The sequence below is a fragment of the Carex rostrata genome, chromosome 10, assembly GCF_964058835.1.
Source record: "Carex rostrata chromosome 10, lpCarRost1.2, whole genome shotgun sequence".
Lineage (NCBI taxonomy): Eukaryota > Viridiplantae > Streptophyta > Magnoliopsida > Poales > Cyperaceae > Carex > Carex rostrata.
The window spans coordinates 6,852,571-6,869,540 of record NC_135927.1 but is presented as its reverse complement, the minus strand read 5'-3'; the positions used below and the strand labels follow the sequence as shown (position 1 = coordinate 6,869,540).

The following is a 16,970-nucleotide window of genomic DNA, read 5'->3' as shown; positions in this document are numbered from 1 at the left end:
TGTTCTGTGCAGTGAAGCGTTCTATAATTGTTGGTACTTTATATAATATAATTTTAAAATATGTCTAATGCGTTTATATTTGGGGTATTGATGTAGAATGGTACTGATACCGTTGCAATCCTTATTCAACTCTTGATTCTGCAATTAAGATTCAATTTCACCTCAATTCTGTAAATTGTGACCGGGTTAATTGTAACCGATTATGCTGTAATTAAATTCTTGATTAAGGATAGCCATACGAATAAGCAACAATAGCCTTCGTTTTACCCACAATCCTCCAATTCAGCACCAAATGAAACTCCGACATAGACTCCAAGGAGAGTGCCAGGTCGGGTGGGCGGTTGGTAAAGAGGCAAGGGTGGTGACAGTACACATTTTGATCACTTTGTCTGCACAAACCCATGTTTAGGCAATATATTAAGCATGATATTGTTCGGGATAAACGATGGCCATGCCAATCAATAATTTTATCGACATACACTAATACCCGCTCAAATGGAGAAAAATGAAATGCACATAAGAAGTAATCACAACAAGCAATCAAGCACAATGAAAATAAAAGAAAAACACAAGATTTTACGTGGAAACCCTTATGGGAAAAAACCATGGGAGTATGGTGCAAAATCACTATACTTGGGAGTTTTCACAATACAAGGAGATTATCAAACCAAAAACACTCTCTTACAATTTCATACACTAATTTTGATATTTCCTAGAATATTTTTGTGGAATGGAACAAGAGAGAGAGAACCTAGAAATATGGCTCAGAGGTGAGACTTATTCACTAGGAGAAGAAACACTTTTACTTAAAATCCGCCAACAGTTTTTACCCTTTTATTCCTCCATCTAGCTTTTCTGTAAAAAAGTGGCTTCAATCGCGCACTTGGAGGTCCACTCAGCTCAGCATGTATTCTCATGCGACTCTCCTCCTGCATCATCGCAGAGGACTCGCAGGTGGATAAAAAAAATAAAAAGATCTTCTTTACAAATTAGCAATAATGAGGTAGCGCATATGTTGAGGGAAAAGATGTCCGTCATTGATTTAGTTGAGAACCTAGTAGTAAAATATTGAAAATTTAGACGAAGAAAAATGTGACTTGTAGGTAATATTACAAATAACCAACGAACTGGTGATTTCAAATTCATGAATAAAAAAGAACAGAAAAAAGTAAAGACCAAAACGAAGTACTTTTACCTAGCTCTCCATACGTGAAGTTGAAGTCATATAGTACAAAATCGGTCAGCTGAAATGTCTTACCGCATGAAGCACATGCTCGAAGCCCTGGGAATGATAAGTTGCAAGAAACAATGAGAGATAAGTGTCAAAAATTGAAGATGGTATTGACTGTAGGGGCTGATCAGCTACTAATATAAAACGGAAGAGATATATTATTAAGAAGCTTACCAATTGCATTTGAAATTTGTGGCTTATGAATTGCCAAACTTTGCACATTGTGAGCATCTAGAATTTGTCCCTTACGATTTATATACTCTGATCGGAAACAATGCAGAATGAGTTAATTTCGCTAGAAAAGAGATGAATAGAAATGACTTTGATTTGAAAATTCTGATTGAAAGCCATTTTACTAGTTAGAATATTTCCCACTGTCGGCATTTTCAAAAAGAAAAAAGAAAAAAAAAAAAAAACTAGTTAGAAGATTTCATTTTTAAGAGGAACTCCTTCATATTTATTGACATCACACAAATTTACATTGTTAGAGTTCCATAGAAGAAGGATAAATGAATATTAAATTGAAAAAAAAAAATATACTGAAGAATGATATATACAAGTTTGGTGAAAGCAACTCAATACCTCGTCGGAGCTCAATGTGTGGAGAAGAGAGATCCATTTCACTTGTGCAGTTGACCAAGGGAGAGAGAGATGGATAGAACTCCCCTTTTGCTTCTCCTTCACTTCCCACCATGCGTGCAACAAGGAATTCTGGTTTAGTTTCGCATCTGACCCTCTCTTCCATCTTTCTTATCAAAGTGGTAGTATTATCCACATGAATCACAGGAATGCTGGATATGAATTGCTGGTCTTGGTCCTTATATTCTTGGCACAGTTGAACCAAATTTCGAGAGCATTTGAATAAAAATAACTTCTGTAGGTTGGGAGGCATGCTATCTGAAAGAGATTTAAGCTTAGTACATGATTGCAACACCACCTTCTTGAGTGAGGAAAGCCGGGTCAAGCTGGCTGGAAGGTGATCAAACTTACAGTTTGAAAAGTGGATCTCTTTCAATGTGGTCAGCTTTTGAAACCATAAAATTTGATCATTTGTAAACTGGGTAAATTCTGTATTTTTGAAAATGAAAACCCGGAGGGAAGGAACACTCCCCAAAATTAGGTGGTACTCATGATGCAAAAGACTGTGGTCTGCTTCTATATGGGTAAGTGAACGCAACCCTTCATCCTGATGTACTTGTAAACCTTTCCCTTTTTGTTGGTCCTTTGTAGAATACTTGGTAAAGAGTTTTGAGCAGCTCACAAGTGTCAGACGTTTAAGGCGAGTAAGAGATTGCACATCTCCTTCGATTTTCAATTCTGAGCAAAACCCAAGAGATAGGTCCTCCAACAATGGCATGTCAAGGGGATTAATAGAGATGATCATTGAAGAATAACATAATTTGAATCGAATAAGAGAGGATAGATTGCGGATAGATTGTTCAAGTGAAATCAGGCTGCTGCAATCATTTATTATCAATTCTTTGAGGGGTGAGCTGAAAAGGGGAAGGGGTGTATTCCTCAGGTTTGTGTTGCATGATATAGTTAATTTAGAGAGACATGGAAAAAATTCTGTAGCTTGTGCACCAGTCCATTCTTTACAGTTTTTTAAGCCATACAAATACAGTTCTTCTAATAGCGGAAAAACTGTTTGCTTTTCTCCATACAAATGATAATCAATGAGTTCGATGGAATAACAGTGTTCGATCCGAAGAAATTTCAGAGAGGGAAGTTCCCCAAGAGGTGGGAGGACCTTTAAACTGACACAATTTGATAGATATACTGTATTTAGATTTTGAAAATTGCCGATATGAATGATCCAATTTGGAAAAACTGAACTAGTATAACAACGAATTCTTAGGTCTTTAATATCCTTATGTGGTTGCAGTTCTTCGAGTATGTCCATGTCTACATTGGTTTCTCCTGTATGGCTTGCATATAAACAAATGCTATGAAGATGTTTCTTGTCTACTAGATTCGCTAGCTTGGCCTCATCTTTGTTTTTGATATGATAATAATTCTCAATTCTTAGAGCCCCTCTTATCTCTCTCAAATTTCTTAATTCCGTTATTCTGTGTCCCTCTTTTTCGCCCACATAGAAAGCACCAAGTTCTTGGAGGTTGGTTAATTGACCTATACCAGAAATTTGGGCAATGGTTTCATTATCAGCAAACAAGTGACGCAGATTTATCAATTTGTTTATGCTGCTTGGTAATTCTTGGAATTTACATTTCCGAATATACAAAGCTTGCAGATGATAAAGGTTAATTGAAGAATGAGTTAAAAGTTTGATTCCTGTGCAAGATAGATCCAGGAAACGAAGATGCTGCAAGTTCCAAATGGAGGTCGGTGGTTTTAATTCTTTGTCCATGCACATATAAGATAAATCAAGGACCCTAATACTATCTAAATTAGATAGTGTGTCGTTTATAGCACTATACATCCCTTCAACTTGACAGCACCCAAAGTATAAGAATGAGCGCAAATTTTTATAATTTTTAATTCCTTTTATGACCTCGAGATTGTTGGTATCTACTGCCAAGTGGCGAACACCCAAAGGAATTTCAACTACTCCCTCCCCAAAGTAGAAACATTCCCCTGAAGAGACAATAACTGCCAAATCATGCATTAATTCATGCATGACATAGCTGCTGGTGTCCCCTGCACGCTGAAAAAAACACTTCTCAACCAACTCATCAAACCATTGCCTCCCAATATCTTCAATTTTCTTCACACCTCTGATATCAGATTGAATAAAATTTTGGGCTATCCACATATGGACTAATCTATCTTTTTCTATCAATGAGTTTCTAGGTAATACAGCACAGTAAGAAAAACATTGCCGTAAATTAGGAGTTAGTTGTTCATAGCCAAGTCCAATGGATTGAAGGATTTGGTTTTCTACATCTATATCCCACCACTCACTTTTCGCGATATCCCCCCATTGAACTTCATCTACATTAGTTCGTAATATATTTCCAATTATTTTAGCTGCCAATGGTAAACCCCCTAACTTGTCAGCTATTCTCCTTCCTATGGATATTAAAATTCTCCTTCTTTCCTCAGACATCATTTCATTCCTGAACGCAAAATGTTGAAATAATTCCCAAAATATAGCCATGTCTAGTGCACTCAATGCTATGGCACCAAAGGTTCCTACCCTATTTGCAAATATCTGATTCTGAGTTGTTATGAGAAGTACACTACCTGGGGCACCACGAGATAAGGCTCCATAAAGGTATTCCCATTGTGAATCAAACATATCATCGAGGACAATTAGAAATTTGACTCCCTGAATGTTTAAAGAGAGGTTCTCAGAAATGTCCTCTAATGTGATTTCATCTTGAGTTGGATATTTAAAGATAATATCAAATGCATTTGGTTGAAATGGATATCTTGATCTTAAAGATTGAATAATCTTACGCATCACCAATACAACATCAGTTTTGTTAGAAACAGAGATCCATGCTCGTTTAGCAAAAGTTTCTTGTACCTCAGGATTATTATAGATAGCTTGAGCGAGTGCTGTCTTGCCTACCCCACCCATCCCAACAATAGGAATAACAAAAATACCATGGTAATTAAAGGTTTGTCCTCCCATTTTACTGGATTCTGATTCTGACCCTAATATAATTTCTAAAATCAACCTCATTTCATTGTCTCTGCCATACAAATCCACCTTCTCTAATGATTGGGAAATGGTTTCTCTTTGATCTGTAACTTCATGGATATGTGATTCATTATTTTTATTCATGTTAACCAAGTTAAGAAAACTTGGAATAGCAGTAGAAAGTTTGTTAAGATGATTCACAGCCTTCTTTAAACTTTTGAGGTTATCATCAGAGGAAAACATATTGCTCACTACAGAAAGTGAAGTCGAAGCAAGTTTGCTAACCTTGTTTTTTCCCTGAACTTTCTCCTTGATTAATTTGGCTTCCATGTTGTCCAACACATCTTCTGCATCATGAACAGTCTCTTTCAGCATCCTCAGCCAGGTTGCAAGATCTGGATTATTGTTGATGATCGTTCTTTTTTCAACCTCCTTGACCGTTGCTTGAATGAGTACAAGTGTACAGGTCAATTCCTCGACCATCCCTTGAGTGGATTGTTGCAACTCATAATTAGCACCGAGATACTTTTGTGCTTTCTCAACAACACTTTTGATCACTGGGGATGCAAACCATCCACCAACTAACAACTCTAGTCCTGTCATTAATGAGATTTTGGGATTTTGAGCGGTTAGATTTTCTGCTGTATATGGTGAATTGGTTTATTTTAGGTTGAGTCGAGTTATAGGACCTCAAGAGGTTTATATAAATGGGGGAGGACAAAAATAATTTTAGTATTAAAATATAATTAACTTGCCATCAAGATGACAAAAAAGTAGTTGGAGGTTTGCAACTTACTACTCCAGAAGACGACAAAGGTTATTGAATTGTAGTTTCCTTTGGGATATGATGGATAAAATGACAGTCTATTATTTTTAGTTTTCTTTATTTTCTATAAGTAAGTTGTTTTTTTTTTATTATGAAAGTATTTGTCTAGTATTGTGGTACTTACGCATTTCGTAACTATTAGAGTTTGTTTATATTTTTTCCTGAAATTTGTTTGTACCGTAATTTGAACATACGTCTCTTCATTCAGAGGTGAAATCTATCACCATCTCTGCTAGTTCTTAATTAAAATTCATTTCTGGTTGTATGAAAGTTGTAATAGCACTATTCTGAGTTTAATGATCCATAAATCATTGAGTGTTTCTGTCCTGCTGGAAAATAATGTTATTTATTTTGGTTAAACAGTGCTGTGTTTAAGTGAATGTATTTTGGACTTCTAGGAAAATTAATAGTTTATGTTCTGTGGTGTTATCTTATGAAGTGAAAATCATGCACCTTGGTAATTATATATACGAGTTTAATTTTTTTTTTATTTGCAATTGATACGAGTTTTGAAATAGGATTTAGACAATGGTAAAAAAGCTGGAATTGATCCATTGCAGAGCACTGGGCAAAACATTCCATGTGGCTAATTTTCTGTATAATATAATTTAGTGTGTTTGTGTAATTGAGAAGTCATATTAGATTATATATAAAGAGATCATATATATATATATATATATATGCCGGATCGATGTAGGTGAAAAGAAAGTCAAGAAACTACGTAAAAGGAGATAAGATTGCACTAGTTTATAATTGATATGTTGCTGCATCTCACAAGTATAAAATTGCAATAATTGAGATGGTTACTTGTTTGATATTTTCTATGGATGTAAACCAGTCTTCTACAAAAAAAAATATATATATATAAAAGAAAAAAATATGAAGAATCTTGGGCCAATAGTACATGTTGTGGCTATTAATGTAAGTATTAGGTCACCCACCCAGTCTGCAACTTCCTTAGGTCTTAATCTTGATAGGTTATTATAAGTCCAAGAAGGCGCAATAGCAAGGAAACACAGAACTAGTTTTAAGGTACAACATGACGTTAGATTAATGAATGGCAGACTGGGTTGGAGACCTAATATTTACATTAATACCCACTCTGTACCCATTGGTTAAAGATTTTTCATATATTTAATTTCTTGTTGAAGACTGGTTTACAACAATATAAAATATCAAACAAGTATAATGACGAACCTTCTCAATGTATGATCAACTAGTGTAAATTTTGTGCTTGCAAGATGCAGCAACATATAATTTGAGATTGGTTATAACACTTATGATATACCTGCTCAAGTTCAAATGTCTCATGTATGCCTTTTACGTCTCAGTCGTGTCTCACATCTTAATATCTGTTTTTCAAGTTCAAGCAGTCGATCTAAAATGCTTCAAATGATCTCCATATTAAAATGTTCTTGGAGGCCAAATTATATATTTCTTGGAAAAAAAATATTCTATTTTTTTTAGATAGGTGCAAAATCACTAGATTTCAGAAGATTTTTGGATCCCTCCAAAAACAGTGATTTTGTACTTAACTACAAAAATTGTAAAAAGTTTTCAAAAAAATATAAAATTTGATCTCCAAGCACATTTTAATATGGCGATCATGTTGAGCAGTTTGGATCTACTGCTTAGATCTAGAACGGAGATCGACAAGGGTGTGAGGCACAATAAAGGCATGAAAGACACAAGACATTTGAACTCTAATCTAGACTTATTATTATAATTATAAATATATAATTTAATAAAAAAAATACTATGTAGAATGGCTAATGACCATATTATAAAACCTTGATCCGATGGAATTTGTTACTTTCGTAGATATGTAAAATTCGTTTTCTTCCTTATTGAACCTTCTTGGACTTGTTATATAAGCTGATTGATAAAACATCCAAGCAAAATCAATCTTTTATACGATATTATTTGTCTTACTGCCAGTAATTAAAATGACCTATCAAGAGTTCAGACCTTGCGCGCATACTAATGAAGAAAGATAAAGTCACAAACTAATTATTTGATTGGGGGAATTTATTCAACATTTGCGGGTTTCAAAAGGTTTGGTTTAATCTTACCAAGGAAACACAACTAGGATGTTCTTAAACATGCCAAGTCTCTTGATAAGCTTAACTTCAAAGTTTGTTAAATTGGCTTAAAATTAAATACATAACAATATGCTATGAAGGCATTTCTTGGGTGCACATAGCATAACTTGGTTGAATCTATATTACCGTTGAAAATAATGTTACCGTTGTAACTTTAACTGTTGTCGTTTTCCCATATATGTTGAATATTTATAAATAAGATTTGTAACATATGAGAAATAATATCAATATACAAGATTTCTACCATATATTTGTTTTTTTCTACAAAATCAACAATGTCTAGACATGCCGTGATCAAACATAACCAAACGTGATTCGCGTGACCATTTGATCATAATTTATATTAGTTTATTTAAAATTCATTATTTAGTCAAGATCTAATAGTCCTAATTATACGCGACTCGTGTAACCACGTGTCGTGCCGTGATTATATTTTTTGCGTGATGTGTCGTATCGTGTCAAGTTTTCAAAAGATAGTTACAGCACGCAAATAGTCACAATACATGACACACGAATCACATCACATAACCAACATGCGTGCCATGTCATTCCGCGCCATTCCGTGTTGTTCCGTGCCGTTTTCTTCCTCCTCTTTCCCCGCCATTTTTATTTTCTTGGGCTTTTTTGTTCTTTATTTTTTTTTTGTTTTTTAGGTACATTCACGGCCCGTAGGCCTTTCTGTTCTTTATTCTTCCGATATTTTTTCGGGATTTAAATGAGAGAAACGATCCTTTCTTTTATTTAGGTGTGGCATCTATGAACCAAAAAAGGATTTGAAAAGCATTGTGAACCGGGCTTATATAAAAATGCAATGGAGCGGGTCCACAAGTCGGGATTAATGAGAAAGAGAGGCTCCGAGCCCTCTTTTTCACCTTCTCCAGTTTTGATACCACCAAAAGGCTCCATTTAATTCGTTTTTTTTCCTTAAATTTCCTGTTTCACTTTTTATGCATTTTCTTTTTGTTTTAATTTTCTATTTCTTTTTGTTTCTTTTCCATCCTCCTTTTTTTATTTTCTTTTTCATATTTTCTCTTCTTTTCCCTTTTTTATAAATAAAATCAAGGGGGAATCATTGGTAGCCTTTCTTCAAGGATAAAACGAGGCTAATTGACTAAAATTCAAATTCGTCCGACGATAATTATTAGTGTTAACAACAACATTTCCAAAAAATAGTACAATTCCTCTTACGAAAATTAACGAAGATTGGAAAAAATGTCCATATCTTGTGCTTTTACACTCATGATCCTTTACAGTCCGAGGAAAATTGATTTCAAATTTCTTGTACTGAGTACCAAACGATCTACAAATTACATGAACTTATATAGAATTAGAAAACACTACAGCAGATCTGACTTTCTGTGTCACACCCCACAGCCACGGGTTGCGACCCGATAGTGCCCCGCCGTAAGTATACAACTCCATGTATACTTACAAGGCATTTAAAATAAATTCATCAATTCACAATAAAATAACATAAAAACGAGTTCATATATATAACAATAAAAGTTCACGAGTCTGGTAAAAGTAGAATACATCAAGGTATCACATATGGATACCGACTATCAGGTATGACATAGAGAGTTATACAACAAAAATAATATGTACATCTCTAGCCAACTAACCAAATATCTACTTTAGTAATGGTGACCTAAACCAGAGGCCTACTGATCGCGTGCCTCCCCAGACTCAGTCGCACCAGAACCTGAAAAATAATCCGAAGGGTGGGGGTGAGAATAAATTCTCAGTGCGAATTTTCCACAGTTAGATTATTGGACTTGAAATCAGAATCCATACTCAAAAATGAAACCCATACAAGAGCACATTAACCGTTCTATGGCAATATATACATGTATGCATATGCTCGACAACAAAATCGAATGAAACACAACTTAGGAAATTTCCAAGATGAAGTTCAAACAAACACATATTTGGCTTAATTACTCATATTATTATTATTGCTGGTAGCACCTACTGATGTTCCATCGAGCTGGACACTTTATCTGACACCCACCTGCAGTACTTTGGCTTACCCATTTACTAAAGTCTGGTTCAAAGTCATAAATAGAAAATTCACTTGAAATCATTCGGAATGCCGTAATATTCAATTTACCGTCCAAATACATTACCACGTATGATAATGCCCCCGAGCCACAGACGTTACCCATGAGTCACCCACAATCACAATCCAGTCATTCACAATCACAATCAAGTCACCCACCCCTCGTCCCAACCGATACTGGAAAACTATGAGGGTCATTCATCTAATGCGCCAATAGGTTCCTGGGATCAAGGTCAACCTTGCAAATTCATTCACATCTACGTTCGGACCCAAGCCAGCTATACAGCTCAGCTTTGCAATTTCATTCACATATAATCTCAAATTCATCAATTCGTGGTGACTTTCAACCATAATCAAATCACAATAGAACAATTCGATTGACAACCATACGAATATGCAAATCAACCATATCACAACAATTTCAATCTTTAACTCGATTGGGCTATGCACAGAATTCACAAAATTCCAAATCATGCAACAAGCGGGCATACAACATGACAATTGAAAAAGAATTTAATTTCTGAAAATGGAACATCAAACAAGTCCAAGAACTCCGCACCTGTTCACGACGAGCGTATCGCTTAATTACGGATCAGACGTCTCGAATTGTCCCGCGAATTCCTGCTCGACCGAGCCTACACCTATATTACATGTATACCTGGTTTAATCCTGGTTCAACGGTCGAGATGCTTACTCGAGTTTATTAATGACTTGTACATTCCTTAACCAATCCCTATGTTTTGGTATCGATTCTTTTGTTTCCTTCTTTCTTACTAAAAATCTCTAAAACTTCACACATTTACATCTAGGTCCTCTAACCATATACAATTCTAATTAGGTCAATTTGTAGGTATACCCATTTACCGTCTCACTATTTTGGTTCTCGCAACATTTCAAGTTGCCGGTTAATTAAACCCTAATTTGGTCGAAATTCGAATTAATCGCTAGATGTCAAGGTTGAGGGAGAGATAATCTACAAGTTAAAATTCATATGGGATCTCTCATTTGGGATTCAGACATATATGCAACCTCTTTACAATTAATGAGCATTGTCTTTCTAAATAGATCACATGCTTATTTCTAATTTTAGTCCATTTTCAATTCAAACTAACGATATGATTATTGCATTGTCCAGTTTCATATTTATAATTAGCTATAGTTATTGACCATATATATATATACCACTTAATTAGTCCACAAGATATTCTTATTAATTTCCATTTATTTATTAGGTTAATACATTACCTGAATGGACTCTCAGGTTTGAAAATCCCATTTTCATCAAACCACCTTTCCGGCTTGAACTCCATGCAATCTTTGCCCCAAATGTCGTCCAACCTACCCATGACATATGCATTATAAATAACAAACCATCCTTTCCCAACAAAAGTTCCATCTGGCATCACATCGTCCTCTTTGCATGATACTTTTACCAAAGGCACCGGAGGATCAGAGCCTCATTGACTCTGTGATGGAAGCATGTAGGTAGTTCATGTCTCTTAGGTCGTCAAAATTGAATACCTCGGATGTGATTCTGTTTGAGGTGCGTACAAATTTTATCTCATCTATAATTTTCCTCTCTATATCTGGCCTTGTTGATACCTTAAATTTATGTAACGAAATGAGAAAACAAAATTAGTAACAGCCAATTAATCCTACCACTATTTATTTTTTTGTGTTTTTTTAAGGTTGTGGCTTTAAACCACTATAAAAATTGTCCATCTTAAAGGAAAATAAAAAAAGTACCATCCAAAAGAACCATGTAAGAGCTGCAGGAGTAGTCTCATGCCCGGCAAGGACAAAGTGGGTTACAATATCTCGAAGCACAACCTCGTTATGATCCTTATTGGATGCGAAACGGGCCGGAAAGCATATATTTTTCTAGTTTACTTTTTTGTTCATTTTGTTGTTTGACCTGATGTAAGACTTATCGTATTTTATTTTGGTACCTATATTTTTGAATACTAGATCAGGTATGTATGAATGCAATATGAAATCAGTGGAAATTCCACTATTATTCAAAAAAGAGGTGCTAACTAAAAGAATTTCAGAGCACCGTGATATCCGTACTCTGCAAACCACGTTGTATATCATATGGGACATATATATCTCTATATAGTATATATCTAGAGAACAGAGCATATATGTATATTTTAAGTACACACTGTATATGATAATAACAATTGATGAAGATGATGATATAATTTTACATAAATTAATTCTGGAGCCTCAACATCCCTAGCCTTTTTTTTTGGCCTATTGCTATATTTCTAGGACTGGCTTGTGCAAACATAAATTTTAGGAGAAATATAATTAGTAGAAATTGGCATGATCCATACATAATAAGTTGCCCTGTGAAAAGCAATTAAGGTACTCTGTCTCGGCATCTCCAATATCATGTTAGAGGCAAACATGATCTAAACTAATGCAATTTGATCTAATTAATATATGATTTTCTTCTTAAGCAGTCCCTTCTACCTGCTAATTAGGATCAAGTACACTATAATTTTCCAGTTCCTAATCCATTGTGTTAATATATTCCCCAAGTTTGCACAAGAAATGGATAATAATTAAACTTCAATATTCACTTCTCTTTCAAAAGGAACTCAGAGGCTTTCTCATATGTTATATACCATGCACAATTATGTTGTGAATGAGGTTGTTTTTTAATGTAATTGAAAAATAATTGTTAGATTTACTGATGCCAGAAGATGATTAGCCCGTATTTATACAAATATTAATTAATTAGTCAATGGAAATTCGTATCCTCTGCATTAACCCAAAAAGGAATCTTTTGAGTTAATGCATCTGGACCTTTCAATCAGCTTTAAAATTTGTGTGAATCAAATCCTCACTAATATTAAAAATTCCTATATTTTAGACCAGAGCCGAATGAGCTCCGTTTACAATCGGACGGTTGATATGTATTAACTTAAAAGATGCTCTTTTGAGTTAATGCTCTTTTGAAAAGTGTTAGAAAGCATGTACATTGATAATATCATTTTAATGTAACAACTTCATTTGTAATTTTAAGGGATGTATGAGAATTAATTTATCTGAAAATAAATTTATGGGATGTATGAGAAAAAATTTAATTCCTATTTGATCATTTATCTGAAAAATATTTTATGGGATGTATGAGAATTTTTTTTTTTAATTTTGAATGCAAAATTAACTTTAAATTAATTTTAATTACTTTTATTATAATTTCAGTCTAATTTAATGGTTGGGTGAAATGAAATCACTTAAAAAATGGAAAATGAATATGAGAAATAAGAGAATTCCTCTATAAAGAAGTTTGTTTATGTGACATTTTTTAACTAAAATTCCTCACGCCGACCTCGTGCTTTCATTTCAGTTTTCAAGATTCCGACCTCAATCAGATTTCCGTTCCTATATGGCATGCTTCAATATCAAATCATATAAACAAGTTACTGAATCCAACAGCTAGGTGTTAAAATTCTACCTGCCACACAATAACCATCTCTTATCGTGACACATATAAACAATCCTTTCAGTTATTGCCACCCCACCGTGCTGGCGTGCTCTCACGACACCAGCACGAGTCCATATCCCTGCTGTAACATAATATTTCTTTTTCAAATCCCACCGTCCAATCTAAATCAATTCCTGCACGGAGTCTTTAATGTTCGTGCGGCTTGTAATCGAACGGTCCAAATATAAATTCCACCAGCACCAGCTTATATAATCAGGAAATGAGAAAGGAGTAGGTCCAGTTCCCATTGGATCAATTTTTCGTCGAATGAGCTCCATAACCGTTCAATATGCTCTATGATCCGTGTTAACGAAAATTGGAGCCATGTTACACGAATATTTAAGCAGATTGGACGGTTCTGAAGCCAACGAACCTATTAGATCCAATGAGCATCGGACCTATTCTAGTTAGTCGACATACTTGTTTTTTTCAGTACAATCCTTCGTCTCTCTGTTTCTCGTTCTCTTCCCCATTCATTGCGTCTCTGCTCTACTACCACTTGCAATGGCAACAATGGCGCGATCTATTCTCGCTCCCAAACCCCAACCCCTCTCAGTCTCAGCAACTAGCAATCGCCGTTTTCAGATCGCTCTCTCTCCTCTAAAGATCGCGAGATCAACGACGTCTACTCTCCAGCGTGGCGGATTGGTGCTTGTTTCTGTTGCGACGGAGGCGTCCAGTAAGGAACCTGCTGACTCATCAGCGAATAAAGGAGATGCTAAGTAAGTGTTCTTAGAAACTTTTTGTTATTTAGGTCGCTAAATGAAGAAAGTTTGAGCATTTTTAGTGGTAATATCTGTGAAAAATATGATTAGTCAAGGGTGGACTATAATGTAAATTTTTGTATTGTTCAGTACTAAAACCAAATTACTGATGATATAAATGAAAAATGTGAAATTAATTTATTGCAATTTGTGCTCATATTTGTCTGATTTTTGTTAAATTATCATCTATTTACCTTCATATTTTGATTTTAGAACTTTTAATTTCCTGGTGACCTTCAAAAAATTTACTGGTAACTACCTGTATATATTAAACTCTTAACACAAATATTATTAGACTATTACTGATATTAATACTGTTATGATAACTAAATTTTGTTTATGTGTAGAATTAAAGAGAGCAATCCACCAACTATAGTTAACTCGTCTGGTTTGAGCATTCAATTTCAAGACATCCCTTCCACATGGTACGAACAAAATACCAGTCAATTTTTTTTTATATTCTTTCTATCCATGTTATAGAATGCTATATAATTTGCATTTTTGCTACAAAAAACTTCATAATTATAAATATGACATTCATTTGAAGCTGTCAATCTGTTTCATGTACTAATGCTTCCAGCAGGTATATCAGATTATCACTAATTCAACATTATCTTACCATGAACTGCTCTAAAATGTCTTATAGTCAAGGCATAATCATAAGGAAACAATATAACTTAAGATGGACATATTTTCTTTTAGAATACCAATTTAATCAAAAAAAATTATTTCGTCGTCTTTCTGATGACTTTTTAATGATTTCTTTTTATTTTTAAGACATTTGGTAGGGATAACATTGCATATATTGAATTAATGTATGTAATGAAATAATATTGAAGGAGCACACTGCTGATTGGTGCGGCGGTATTTCTCTCTGCGTCAATTTACCGAAGAATTAAAAGGGTTGAAGGTAAAAACAAGCTTCCAATTGTTTATCTCAGTATCATTTCTTAGGCTTCATACCAGCACAGTATTTGGCAGTAGACCTGATACAGAGTGCTGCTTGTTATAAACACTTCTTTTAGAGGTCTATTTGGATTTTTTTTTTTAATATTTTCATTAGAGTGAGGCTATGGCACTATGAATCAATATCTTCATTGTTCAACATGATCTCTATATAAAATGTAATGCAGACTAAAGGTTACTATTTTATAATGTTTTTACTATTCTTTTAGGTAGGTAGAAAACCACTACTTTTGAATGGTCTAGAATTTTTAGATCAAATGATTTTTCACCTATCTAAAAATATAGTAAAAATTGCAGAAAAAATGTAAAATTGGATCTACAAGTACATTTTCATATGGAGATCATGTTGAAAACAGAGATATTGATCCATAGTACAGACCAATCTGCGCTATGCATAATACCATAGTTTCACTTTTTTTCATTAAATTAGAGGGTGTTAAAAAGGTAGAGGAAGCAGCTGAGACAACTGTAGGAGCATTGGATAAGGCGACAGTAGAAGCAGAACAGATAGCTGCAGAACTGGCAAAAACATCGAGCAATGGAAAAATAAAAGATGGCATTATTGAGAGGATCGAGAGAGATGCCGAAAAGGCTGAGGGGATTTTGCATGAGGTACACTAATTAAAAGATTAATTAATTTACAAATCTGATCTCAACTGAGCACTAATCAAGCCTCAATTGTGTGAAATTGAGCATCAGTGCAGCCTCATTTTACCTAATTGGGCATTACCCAACCAATTTATTAAAAGATTCTCTGAATTAACAGGAATTGTTGATTTGAAGTTTTCATTTCATCCAATATTTCCCAATTCACTTTCAGTTACTCAATTGAGAATTAATTGAGGTCTTTTTTTATAAAAGTGGCTTAACAGTTAACACCACCGATTTTATTACCAGCACGAAACCTATAGAGTTAAGGTACTGGTACAAAGCTGATACCAGTCCTATCATAGTTGAACAATTAATTGAGGTCTTAAATGATTAAAATATGTGAACAGGTAGAGCATATAACAGATGAGGTGGAAAAAATGTTGGGACCTATTGTTGAAAGGGCTGAGGATAAAATGAAAAATGGAAAGAAAGAGAACCACAACAACTCTGAAGATCATAATCGCGATATCTAGAGAGAGAATCATATTATGCAGATATTCCATTGCAAATTTCATATAAACATTAGACTTGAACAGCCATGTTTCCAACTGTGGAAGGATACTTTTTTATTTTACTTCTTTGTCAGATTTGGCTGGGTTTGCGTGATTAACCCTGAAATTTGCAATAATTGTGCTGAATGAATATCACTGATCATATATAGATTTGGTTTGTCTGGCATTATACTTGTAAGTGGTAATGTTTGGAATTTTTTGTTTTTTGTTTGTTTTTATCTTTGCATGTTAGTATGTCTTTCAATGTTTGTTAATTGTTGGAAGGCAACAGTTATCTTGGTTCTAATACTTTCGTTTGAATTTTTTGTTTTAAATAATGCTGTTATTTATTTATTTTTTATCTTCTTTTTTTCAATATACTCATGTTTTTCATTGATGAAACTGATGATAAAACAAGTATTAATTATAGCGAAAGATCTAATGATTAACAAAACCTAGAAAGAAATCAAAAGATAAATAAATAAACACCTGAGGCAACAGGGTAAATATATTAACAGAGTAGTATTTGTTTCATACAGCGCACTAACCATATCCGTTTCGGCTTTTATTCTACATTACATGCGCTGTCTGAAGGCTAAGCTGCTCTGCTAACCCAGGCAACACCTGAGTCTCCTTTATTTGATACAAGTTTCTTTAGACAGAAGGTTAAACCCAAAAAAGCCCATTAAAGGCACCAGACTCCGATGATAAAAGCAAAGCCCACTAAAGCCCATTTCCACCTCCGTATTGGTTCGGATCTGAATTCTACAAATCGGG

At 34.4% G+C, this 16,970-nt stretch overlaps 3 protein-coding genes across 3 annotated transcripts in view; 2 read left to right on the top strand and 1 right to left on the bottom strand.

Moving 5' to 3' along the window:
• The window catches only part of LOC144560652 (uncharacterized), an 81,855-nt gene extending 65,475 nt beyond the window's left edge, over positions 1 to 16,380 (top strand). Inside the window, exon 6 of the mRNA XM_078309889.1 lies at positions 16,188 to 16,380. The gene's annotated coding sequence lies outside the window, so the exon portion shown is untranslated. The remainder of the gene's footprint in view (positions 1 to 16,187) is intronic.
• Positions 224 to 5,441, bottom strand: LOC144560213 (disease resistance protein RGA2-like). The gene is made up of 3 exons (XM_078309389.1): positions 1,814 to 5,441; positions 1,210 to 1,282; positions 224 to 389 (listed from the first exon to the last, which is right to left on the bottom strand). The coding sequence occupies exons 1-3, from the start codon at positions 5,439 to 5,441 to the stop codon at positions 224 to 226; spliced, it is 3,867 nt and encodes a 1,288-aa protein (XP_078165515.1).
• Positions 13,775 to 16,380, top strand: LOC144560653 (uncharacterized). Its single transcript, XM_078309890.1, has 5 exons — positions 13,775 to 14,043; positions 14,433 to 14,510; positions 14,925 to 14,995; positions 15,482 to 15,663; positions 16,050 to 16,380. Exons 1-5 carry the CDS (start codon positions 13,826 to 13,828, stop codon positions 16,173 to 16,175), a joined length of 675 nt encoding a protein of 224 aa, XP_078166016.1. The 5' UTR covers positions 13,775 to 13,825; the 3' UTR covers positions 16,176 to 16,380.
• Positions 16,381 to 16,970: the final 590 nt, after the last annotated feature.